The following is a 10,780-nucleotide window of genomic DNA, read 5'->3' as shown; positions in this document are numbered from 1 at the left end:
TCCCTGCACAGCCTCACCGTGGTCCAATATCAATCGGTATTCTTTCCTCTATTCTTCACATGCTCTCTCTCGCTTCTCAAAAGCATTTACAAGAGAAGAACCCGAAAACCAAGATGTCTACCCTTAGTTATTATCATCCGATGCTTTTTGAGAAGGAAGCAAAGGGAGAGTATGAAAGGAATAGAGGAAAGACTATTGAGACAAGCCCTATGTGTCTCCATCTCCGCCTGCGAGGGTGACTTCACAGAGTAGGTTGTTGGCAGCCAGTAGCAGCAGCCTGGACAACAAGACCAGTGTTAGTCCTCTTGACGTCATGCTGTGCTCATTTAGTGAGACAAGTGCTTTGTCATGAACTATAGAGAGTCCCAGATTATCCTCCTGTGGGAGTCTATGACTGGTGACTCAGCAGATCTGGCCCTACCCTGGAAACACAGCATCTGGGCCCAGTTGCTCAGAGAAGTCATCTGATCGGATTTTGGCGCAGATCCAACCGAATTGGATCAGATCTTGAAAAGGAGTTGTTCAAAAGGGAAAAAAGGATTCTGAAATCGGATTGGAATCCGTAATCCAGTCTTGGATTTTGATCTGGATCAAACCTTCAGTGTGAATTGAGAATCAAGGACCCCAATTGAAATAAGCCAGTGGCTTTCTTGGGTTTTTATCCTTTTAGTTGACCTTGTATGTAATATGTACTTTCATGTACCTACTTCTGCAAATCTTCTAATAAAGTTTTCAATCAATCAATCAATCAATCAGTATGTGTAGGACTGTGATATCTGGATTCTCCTGATCCCGGCAGAAGGGTGGATTCAGGGGGGATTTTCAGAAACAAAATGTAATAAAACTTTCAAATTGGTCAAATAATACAACATATGTATCATGTAGTATATATACATTCATTTATATTTTGATTTGTTTAACCGTTACAGTAATCAAGTAGTTAAAGTAGACTACCTATTAGTAGGCTACCTAGTACCCTTTGACCCTTTGACCGTATCCTTTCCTACCATAGCGGTGGTGGCGATGGACAGTATCTGCCATGTCGGTGCCTCCCTGAAATTCCTCTGAGAAAGGCTGAATAAGACGGCTGTGTAATTGGTCTTGTAGTGTACTTTTGTAAGTACTTGTAAGTACTGTGCAATGACAATCTAATCTAATCTAACAGAAGGTGGATCCTCACTGGTAGAGCCAGAAGTTATTGCCAGAAAAGAGGCTGAAAAGAAGCTGGAAGCGTTCTTTGCCAAACCAAGATGATGAAGATGCCTATAAGTCTATAAGTCACTACTTAAACCAACAAAAGAGCAGCAGTAGAGACTCATCTGTCAGAAGAACAAATCTCTCTTACCAAACTGCAGCAAACCAAAGCCAGACTTGAGATCCTCCTCCTAAAAGCACTGATCCCTCCACAAGGAAGAAGAACTCTGAACGTTCTTGATTTTGTTACTATTGGACATTTAGCCTTTTTATGATCTAAAACTTGTTCAAAATATGTATGTATTTGTGAATAATGTATATGTGTTTCTTTTTATTTATTTGTTGTGGGTCAGATGAGAGGTCTGACTGTTTAAAAGAAATGTTATTGGTTTTATTGTGCTGTTTTCTGTCTCTTCAAATAAAAACACTTAAAGTGACCTCACGCTAGCTATTCTACAGGTTGGTCTTTACATAGCTAGCAGCCTACATTGTGATGTAGTCCCATTTAGAGCACTGGTAATCTGGATTTGGTCATCTTAAAACATTTGTATATGGATCAGGATGATCCAATCCAATGTTGCTTTGAAAAACCAGCCCAAAAGTAAGATGGACTACCTGATCCTGGATAGCAAAACATGGGATTTCCAAATCCAGTTCATTCTGATCCAGATTAAACTTTTTTGAACAACTGGGCCCTGATGATACCATCAAACACCAAGTCCAGTACTCCTCTACAAAGGTAATAAGCACTCGCAGTAAAGGGGACAAGCGAGTGCGGAGAGGGAGTGAGACAAAGGGTCCTATGAAAATGCCATGCCATGCTGTCTACCAGATTCACGGTTTATGAGCGTCTCATAACAGACACCAGCTGTGAGAAAGGAGAGCTAACTGCTTTTGTAACACAGCGGAGGATTTAAGGAATGTGCACCATTCAGCTTGTGAACCCAAAATGGCTGTGTCATTCACAGCCAGACAACTCACCATTGTCCCCTCTCACCAGTGTGAGAGAAAACCTCTGGTATCTCCTGGTGCGTACAAAGTTCTACGGTCTGCCTAACTCCCCCCTGTCTATATACCCCCCTGTGAATAGGCCATATAGTGTATAGAAGTATAGAAGTTCACATAATAGATACATTCTCAGATGTCTACCGATCACTTATCCCGCTATTTTTATTTATATCCCCCCCTATTTATGTCTATTTATGTCTCATTCTTGTTTTTTTTTATTATCTTAGGACTGTGTTTGTTTGTTAGCACCTAGGGGTTTGCATTTGAATTTCGTTGTACCTGTTACCATGACAATAAAGATCATTCATTCATTCTATGAATGCCATTGTAAGTTTAGTGTCAGCTCAGATCCCAGTAGTCTGGGATCTCACTCTAGCCAGGGGCGGAGGAGGTAACATTAAGAAAAAAGGGACACCCCTCTTACATGATGAATCGTGTGCCTTTGATGTACTTTTGAGAGGAGGATCCATTAGAGAACCCACTACCGGTAGGCTTTTTAGTTCAAGGTCAGATCCAGATAGAGACACCAGATGAAAGGCAGCTTAGAACTGCAGTCATACAACATAACAGAATACCCATGGTTATGCTATTCAGGGAACACTAGGTGACAAATCTCTTTTCACCCCTCTCCCACTATCACGCGCTACTGCTGCCATTACCTCCGGTCACACCACAAACAGGCCAACCAGAATCGAGACACCATCGTTGGAAAGACTCTCATCTCTCATCTCCCATCCATATTGTGATTGTGCAGTGACAACATGAAAGGTTACACATCTCTAGTCCAAACATACTGACATCTCTCTCTCTCCAAATTATATTTTACATTTACATTTTTGGCATTTAGCAGACGCCTTATTCCAAAGCCACTTACAATCAATACATTTGACTAAGCAAGTGAATCATCAATCCACCAGTCGCAGCAGGAAGAGTAATCTAGCTCAGGCCAGGGATCATTGGCAGTCTCAGTGATAGAATTAATATAGACACTGGAGAACAGAGAACAGAGAGTCAGTACAAGAGGGGCAGTAGAAGTCATAGGGGAAATCAACTCAAACTGACAACACTGTTCAGCCCCCCTGTCTCCTCCTGCACTGGACCCCCCTGTCTCCTCCTGCACTGGACCCCCCTGTCTCCTCCTGCACTGGACCCCCCCACTCTGATCAGAGAAGCCCGCTGGAGGTCACCACGCTGGGGGTCACGACCTTTCATTTGGCTGCCATGGGCGGAACAGATCGGTGGGGCGGAACCAAGGGTTTTGTTGTTGTTGGGCGCCCCGGGTACATAGCTAGCCTGACCCTGACCATTACCCTCTGCTACCCTGAGGCTGGGTCTTGCAGGGAGAGATGGCTCCTGAAATGCAGAGAGCAACCCCCCCCCCCACACACACACACTCTAAAACTCCCTCCCCCCCCAGGGAGCCAGAGAGTGTGGGACCACGACTAATAGGCCCAGAGTTATGGGGGATATCCCTTTGGGGATATTCATTCTATTAATCATTCTACACCTGAGACAATGGAGACCAGCTCCGCCACTTAAGTGCTGGCATTTGCATTGTCGTAATGACCTGATCACCTCTTTTGTGTTCCCTGGGTCTGTCTGGAAGACCCAGACACTGTAAACAAGGTAACCCATCCACCCATTTGTGATCACTCTGCGCAGAGGATCCTGGTCCTTCAGGTCAGGACCTCTCTTCATGAACTGACGCCGGCACTGCGTTGTTACTCACTACAATAAAGGGTCATTCTCTGTGATGATCTCCAGCTCCGGTTTCCTGAATTGTTTTATTGATTAGTAATTGAAACTATTAGAGTAAGGTCAAATCCACGACACAGTCTGAAGAAATAGAATTTTCTTACTATCCTACCTGACTGTCTTTTTTTATGCTGTATGTAAAGCACTTCGAATTGCCCCTGTTGCATTAAATCTACTATACAAATACACTTTCCTTGCCTTTCGCTTTCAGTGAAAAATTAAGAGTTATTATTACTATTAACCTCTGATCAGGAACATCGCTAATCCAAATGCAAAAGTTGTTAAAACAATATCTGAAAAGAAACTCCCCATATGTCATATAAAACAATCTCAAATACATGTCCCAGGTGGGAGGGGATTTAAAGTTTGCCGGAGCCAGCATGTCATGTGTGTCTGTTCCTGGAGCGTTTGGAGTTTTACAAGTCCCCCCACTCACTGACATCTCTCCCCGCTTCATGGGCGGTAAAGTCAACCTAACCTACTCTCTCTCTCTGCCTCAACCTAACCTCCTCTCTCTCTCTCTGCCTCAACCTAACCTCCTCTCTCTCTCTCTGCCTCAACCTAACCTACTCTCTCTCTCTCTGCCTCAACCTAACCTCCTCTCTCTCTCTGCCTCAACCTAACCTCCTCTCTCTCTCTCTGCCTCAACCTAACCTCCTCTCTCTCTCTGCCTCAACCTAACCTCCTCTCTGTCTGCCTCAACCTAACCTACTCTCTCTCTGCCTCAACCTAACCTCCTCTCTCTCTGCCTCAACCTAACCTACTCTCTCTCTGCCTCAACCTAACCTCCTCTCTCTCTCTCTGCCTCAACCTAACCTCCTCTCTCTGCCTCAACCTAACCTCCTCTCTCTCTCTCTGCCTCAACCTAACCTCCTCTCTCTCTCTGCCTCAACCTAACCTCCTCTCTCTGCCTCAACCTAACCTCCTCTCTCTCCCTCAACCTAACCTCCTCTCTCTCTCTGCCTTAACCTACCCTCCTCTCTCTGCCTCAACCTAACCTCCTCTCTCTGCCTCAACCTAACCTCCTCTCTCTCTCTGCCTCAACCTAACCTACTCTCTCTCTCTGCCTCAACCTAACCTCCTCTCTCTCTCTCTGCCTCAACCTAACCTCCCCTCTCTCTCTGCCTCAACCTAACCTCCTCTCTCTCTCTGCCTCAACCTAACCTACCCTCTCTCTGCCTCAACCTAACCTAACCTCCTCTCTCTGCCTCAACCTAACCTCCACTCTCTCTGCCTCAACCTAACCTCCTCTCTCTCTCTGCCTCAACCTAACCTCCTCTCTCTCTGCCTCAACCTAACCTCCTCTCTCTCTCTGCCTCAACCTAACCTCCTCTCTCTCTGCCTCAACCTAACCTCCTCTCTCTCTCTGCCTCAACCTAACCTCCCCTCTCTCTCTCTGCCTCAACCTAACCTCCTCTCTCTCTCTGCCTCAACCTAACCTACCCTCTCTCTCTCTGCCTCAACCTAACCTCCCCTCTCTCTCTCTGCCTCAACCTAACCTACTCTCTCTCTCTGCCTCAACCTAACCTCTCTCTCTCTCTCTGCCTCAACCTAACCTCCCCTCTCTCTCTGCCTCAACCTAACCTCCTCTCTCTCTGCCTCAACCTAACCTACCCTCTCTCTCTGCCTCAACCTAACCTCCCCTCTCTCTCTGCCTCAACCTAACCTACTCTCTCTCTGCCTCAACCTAACCTCCTCTCTCTCTCTCTGCCTCAACCTAACCTCCTCTCTCTGCCTCAACCTAACCTCCTCTCTCTCTCTGCCTCAACCTAACCTACCCTCTCTCTCTCTGCCTCAACCTAACCTCTTCTCTCTCTCTCTGCCTCAACCTAACCTCCTCTCTCTCTGCCTCAACCTCCCCTCTCTCTCTGCCTCAACCTAACCTCCCCTCTCTCTCTCTCTGCCTCAACCTAACCTCCTCTCTCTCTCTCTGCCTCAACCTAACCTACTCTCTCTCTCTGCCTCAACCTAACCTCCTCTCTCTCTCTGCCTCAACCTAACCTCCTCTCTCTCTGCCTCAACCTAACCTCCTCTCTCTCTCTGCCTCAACCTAACCTCCCCTCTCTCTCTCTGCCTCAACCTAACCTCCCCTCTCTCTCTGCCTCAACCTAACCTACCCTTTATCTCTGCCACAGGAATTACACAAAGCTTCCGCATTCCAGGAATTTCCAGTGAATTGCTCACCAAAGAACTCTCCTAATGAACCCCTTACCAAACCAACCTGGCAAACGTTAGCCTAATTCCGCCATTAATTCAAACATGAGATGCATATTTATTCTGAATATCTAGGAGGGATTTCTAGATAATTCCATGTTCATCCAAAAAACCAACCAACCATCAAATATCTTTTCCTTCATAAAACAATGAAAAGCTGAGAAACAGAGCTTATCAAAAGCACTGCACAAGCTGTTACTATGAATTCACAAACTGCTACTACTAATTGCTCCAGGGGTGATGACTATGGCTGACCCCTGTGCCTAGAGCAAAAAATACCATCTTCCACTAACTGACTGACAAGTTGATCGCATAGCAAATCCAAATTCTATTCTTCTATTCTACTAAGTGTCTCCTGCCTCTGAGAGGAGGGGAGGCAGGATAGAAAGCTGTACGCTTCACAAAGACTCCCCCACTGTGAACATGACCATATAAAGCCCTATTTCACACTGATATTTCACACTAAAGTCGTGCAACACACGGCTGTCAAATAAATGGAAGTTAAACCGCCATGCAGGGAAACTTCAAAAGGAAAACATTGTAAGCTTCTCCTCTACCTTCCAGGGTGGTTCCCGTCCCCAGGAGCGGCTCTCCCAGCCCGGTGGAGTAGCGAGCCGTGACGAACAGCTCATACTCGGTAGCCGCCTGGAGGTTCTTGAGAAGGGCGACGGTAGTGTCTCCCTTGACAGATATCTCCTTCTTCTCCCCTCCGTCGGCCGACTTGAAGGCGATGCGGTACTGGACAACGTTCCCGGGAGCGGCCTGCCATGACAGCCTCATGCTGGACACGGTCTCGTTGAAGACTCTGAGATCCCGGGGAGAACCGCGGACTAGGGGAGAAGAGGATGGAGACTGGTTAACAATCGCGGCATAAAAACCATACATGCATAACAGTGTGTGTTGGATTGGATCCTAAGCAGTGACCTATCACTTTATGTGACATTTCCAAGCTAGCTATGGGAATCCAGAACAATATAAATGTTTCCAATTGGGTTTGGTGTGGTTGTTTAACAGTGACATCATTTAACAGTGACATAATTACACAATAAAATGGCTTATAATATTGGGGTAATAAGAACTGCCTGATCTCAAGTAAAGCAGCCGCTAGGCTTAATGGGCTTGTCTGTAGCTTGCTAACCTAACTCTTCAGGTTACACCTTAACTGCTCCTCCTGAGACATCCACTACCCCCCAGCACTGCGTCTCCTGAGACACCCGCTTTTCCCCTTTACTGTGTCCACTATGACTTCTACTGCCCCCCTTGTACTGTCTCTCTGTTCTCCAGTGTCTATATAAATAAAATAAACAAATAAAAATAAAAAACGTTTTCCTTCTATCACCGAGACTGCCAATGGCCCCGGGCCTGAGCTAGATTACTCTTCCTGATACGACTGGTGGATTGATGATTCACTTGCTTAGTCAAATGTATTGATTGTAAGTCGCTTTGGAATAAGGCGTCTGCTAAATGCAAAACATGTAAAATGTAAATGTAACTGATGTCTGTCAGACGGACCTTCCTTGGTGGTGCCGTCCACCTGCATCTCGTCTCCCAGACTGGTGGCGTACTCGGCAGACACAGACACGCGGTAGGTGGTGACGGGGAACAGCTCCTGCAGCACGATGGTGGTGTCGGGACCGTTGGTCTGGGCCTCTAGCCTCTCCCCAGCCCCGGACACGGGGACGTAGGACAGACGGTACCGGACCACTGTCCCCGGCGCTGCCTGCCACGACACCCGGAAACTGTCCGTCGACTCGTCCGACACGCGCAGGTTCCGCACAGTGCCTTGTTCTGGAACAGAGAAGGAGAAGGAACTTGTAGCTTGCTGACGATTTCAAATAGTCCAATTAAATAGAAGACCACAATTCTAGCCTGACTGGAAAAAAAGATAATGCTGTGATGCTGTGATCACCTTTTGCTGTGAACACTAGAATGTGTGTGTGACCCCTTAGCTTCTCTCAACACATTCAAGACCAGACTCAAGAGGGATCTGGTCAGACTGGCCTTACTACAGCATGGCATGGGTCCTGACTAACACTATTAACACTAACCCTTCCTACAGCATGGTATGGGTCCTGACTAACACTATTAACACTAACCCTTCCTACAGCATGGTCCTGACTAACACTATTAACACTAACCCTTCCTACAGCATGGTATGGGTCCTGACTAACACTATTAACACTAACCCTTCCTACAGCATGGTATGGGTCCTGACTAACACTATTAACACTAACCCTTCCTACAGCATGGTCCTGACTAACACTATTAACACTAACCCTTCCTACAGCATGGCCTGGTCCTAACACTATCCCCCATAGCTGCCTGAGCTCTTTTTTTATACGATTTTATCTTGTGTATCTCTATTCTGTTTCTGTTTGTTGTTGTTTTTTTCTTGTTTATTGTCCTGTACAGATTATATTATTATTATTATTATTATTATTATTATTATTATTATTATTACCTTCCAGCGTGGTCTCCCGCCCCGTGAGAGGGAAACTGTCTCCCTTCTCGTACTGGGAGAAGACGTTGACCTCGTAGGTGGTGAGAGGGGTGAGGTGGGGCAGGATGGTGGTGGGGGTGTCGGCAGGCACGGCCAGGGAGATGTAGTCCCCGGCGACGTCCTCGGCCTTGCGGAAACGCACCAGGTAGGACAGGACGTTGGCGGTGTCCGGGGCCCAAGTGGCACGGAAGCTTCTGGACGTCACCTCAGAGAACGACAGGTCCTTGGGCGGGAGCAAGCCTGAGGGTGAGGAGAGATTACGTTGAACTGAATGTCCCATTTGTGTTTTAGGCCTTACAGAACATATAGTAGCCTAACATTAAAGTTGTCTGTCTATATTAACATCTGGATATGTCATCATCAATCCATCACTTTTTCCAACTTCGTTCATAGACCCATCTGAACATTTTTCTTCAATGACTATCTGGACTATCAGGATGGAGAGTAGAACTGTGTGTTCAGCTGAGGGGGTTGCTAGTGCGACACTTTTGTATTACAAAACATTTGACAGTTGCCAATGCCTAACTCTCTCTAATTGCTCAGTGTCCGGGGGACAGAGGGATCAATTCTCGATAACTGCAGCACAGAAAACTGATGTCATGTTACCAGGGTGTTGAAGAATAGCCACGGTGCTGCCTTCGGAGTCAGGATCAGAATTAGGACAGAATAACACTGGCCGCTACAGTTGCTATAGTTACGATAACACGATAACGATAACAACCGGTGTCAAGGAGCTCCCCTGGGAAGCAGGCATATGGTTTTGTGGTATAAGCAAGAATGCTGCAGTTATGGAGAGAGTTAAAACAATGAATGGTTCGCTTGTGTCTGCTTTGACTGACAGCCAGCTGGGGCAGAAAGGAAGCAGTCTCAAGTGCTAGGAAATAAATGAGATTTGGCTTTTTTTGGTATAATGGAGATGTATTTATCGGTAATCAACGGTTTGATTCCCAGTTGCAGTAACACAGCAACATAGTTTTGACGCTCTGCTTCACACCACAAACAACAAGATTACGCATGAAGGTCACTTGGCAGCTGCAACCGAAGTGAACTAGCATGTGTAGTATGGGGTCCAGCAGAGAAAACATCAAACAGTGATCAGGTATATGTCTTATAAGTAGGGAACTGACCAGGAACTATTCCAGGACCTATTTCTATCTAGATTATAACTAAACACTGAGTATAACTAGCGGTGGACGTTTTTCTTTCGGAGTTCTGGTCAGGAGGAAAAGGCCCTAGCATAGGTAAGCGAACGCAGGTACTCACTCCTCTTCTTGATGTTGAGAAGCTCCTGTTCGATCCTGAGGCAGATGGACTGGGTCAGCTCCTTGGAGATCCTCTGGAAGGCGTCGAAGTCCTCCACCGTGTACACGTGGGTGGTGGCTGGCTCGTTAGCGATAGCCTCCAGCTCCGACCTCACCGCGTCTTTGACGCCCACGGCGAAGATCTCCACGTCCACGTTCCTCAGGTTGGTGGCGGAGTCCCTGAAGGAGTCGGAGGACTTCCCGTCAGTGATGAGCACCATGACCCTGGGGACGTTGTCTCGCGCCCCGCGGTTGGTGGTGAAGATCTTGTCCTTGACGTAGGTCATGGCTTTCCCGGTGTTGGTGGAGCCGCCGCGGTAGGGGAAGGTACGTACGGCCTTGACCACGGCGTTGATGTCGTGGTGGGTGTTGAGGGCGAACTCTGTGTGGGGGTCTCTGCTGTACTGGACTAAACTTAGCTGGACCTTGTTGAGGCCGACGTCGAAGGCGGTCACCAGGACTTCCAGGAACGCTCGGACTTTGGCAAAGTTTTGTAATCCGATACTGTAGGAGCCGTCCACCAGGAGGACCACGTCGGCCTGTACGTCCACTCCCAAAGAGCACTCTGAGGAGAGACAGGAAACCACCTTTAACACTGGAACAGCCGTGCCTTTTAAACCTACTAAAAGCGCCGCCTCGGGGGTCAAATCTCTTTAGAATGTAAATCTGCTATTTACACACAACGGCCACTAGTTGGCCGCTTGTAAATTAGCCTGCTTCCTACACAGATAAAACTGCAAAATAGCTTCATACTAGCTTATCTTGAAAATGTAAGGATACTGGGTGGTAGAACGCACATATCTAGGAA

At 46.9% G+C, this 10,780-nt stretch overlaps 1 protein-coding gene across 1 annotated transcript in view; it reads right to left on the bottom strand.

Moving 5' to 3' along the window:
* col12a1a (collagen, type XII, alpha 1a) overlaps positions 1 to 10,780 on the bottom strand; it is a gene marked incomplete at both ends in the record, with an annotated part of 88,593 nt that overhangs the window by 65,818 nt on the left and 11,995 nt on the right. The window contains 4 exons of the mRNA XM_080537434.1: positions 6,729 to 7,001; positions 7,684 to 7,959; positions 8,633 to 8,911; positions 9,935 to 10,537. Of these exons, the coding sequence (XP_080393560.1) occupies positions 6,729 to 7,001; positions 7,684 to 7,959; positions 8,633 to 8,911; positions 9,935 to 10,537 (1,431 nt within the window). The remainder of the gene's footprint in view (positions 1 to 6,728; positions 7,002 to 7,683; positions 7,960 to 8,632; positions 8,912 to 9,934; positions 10,538 to 10,780) is intronic.

Source organism: Nansenia antarctica (genome assembly GCF_963989245.1).
Source record: "Nansenia antarctica genome assembly, chromosome: 8".
NCBI classification, from domain to species: domain Eukaryota; kingdom Metazoa; phylum Chordata; class Actinopteri; order Argentiniformes; family Microstomatidae; genus Nansenia; species Nansenia antarctica.
The sequence above is the reverse complement of the archived record's forward strand: the minus strand, read 5'-3'. Positions and strand labels throughout refer to the sequence as shown.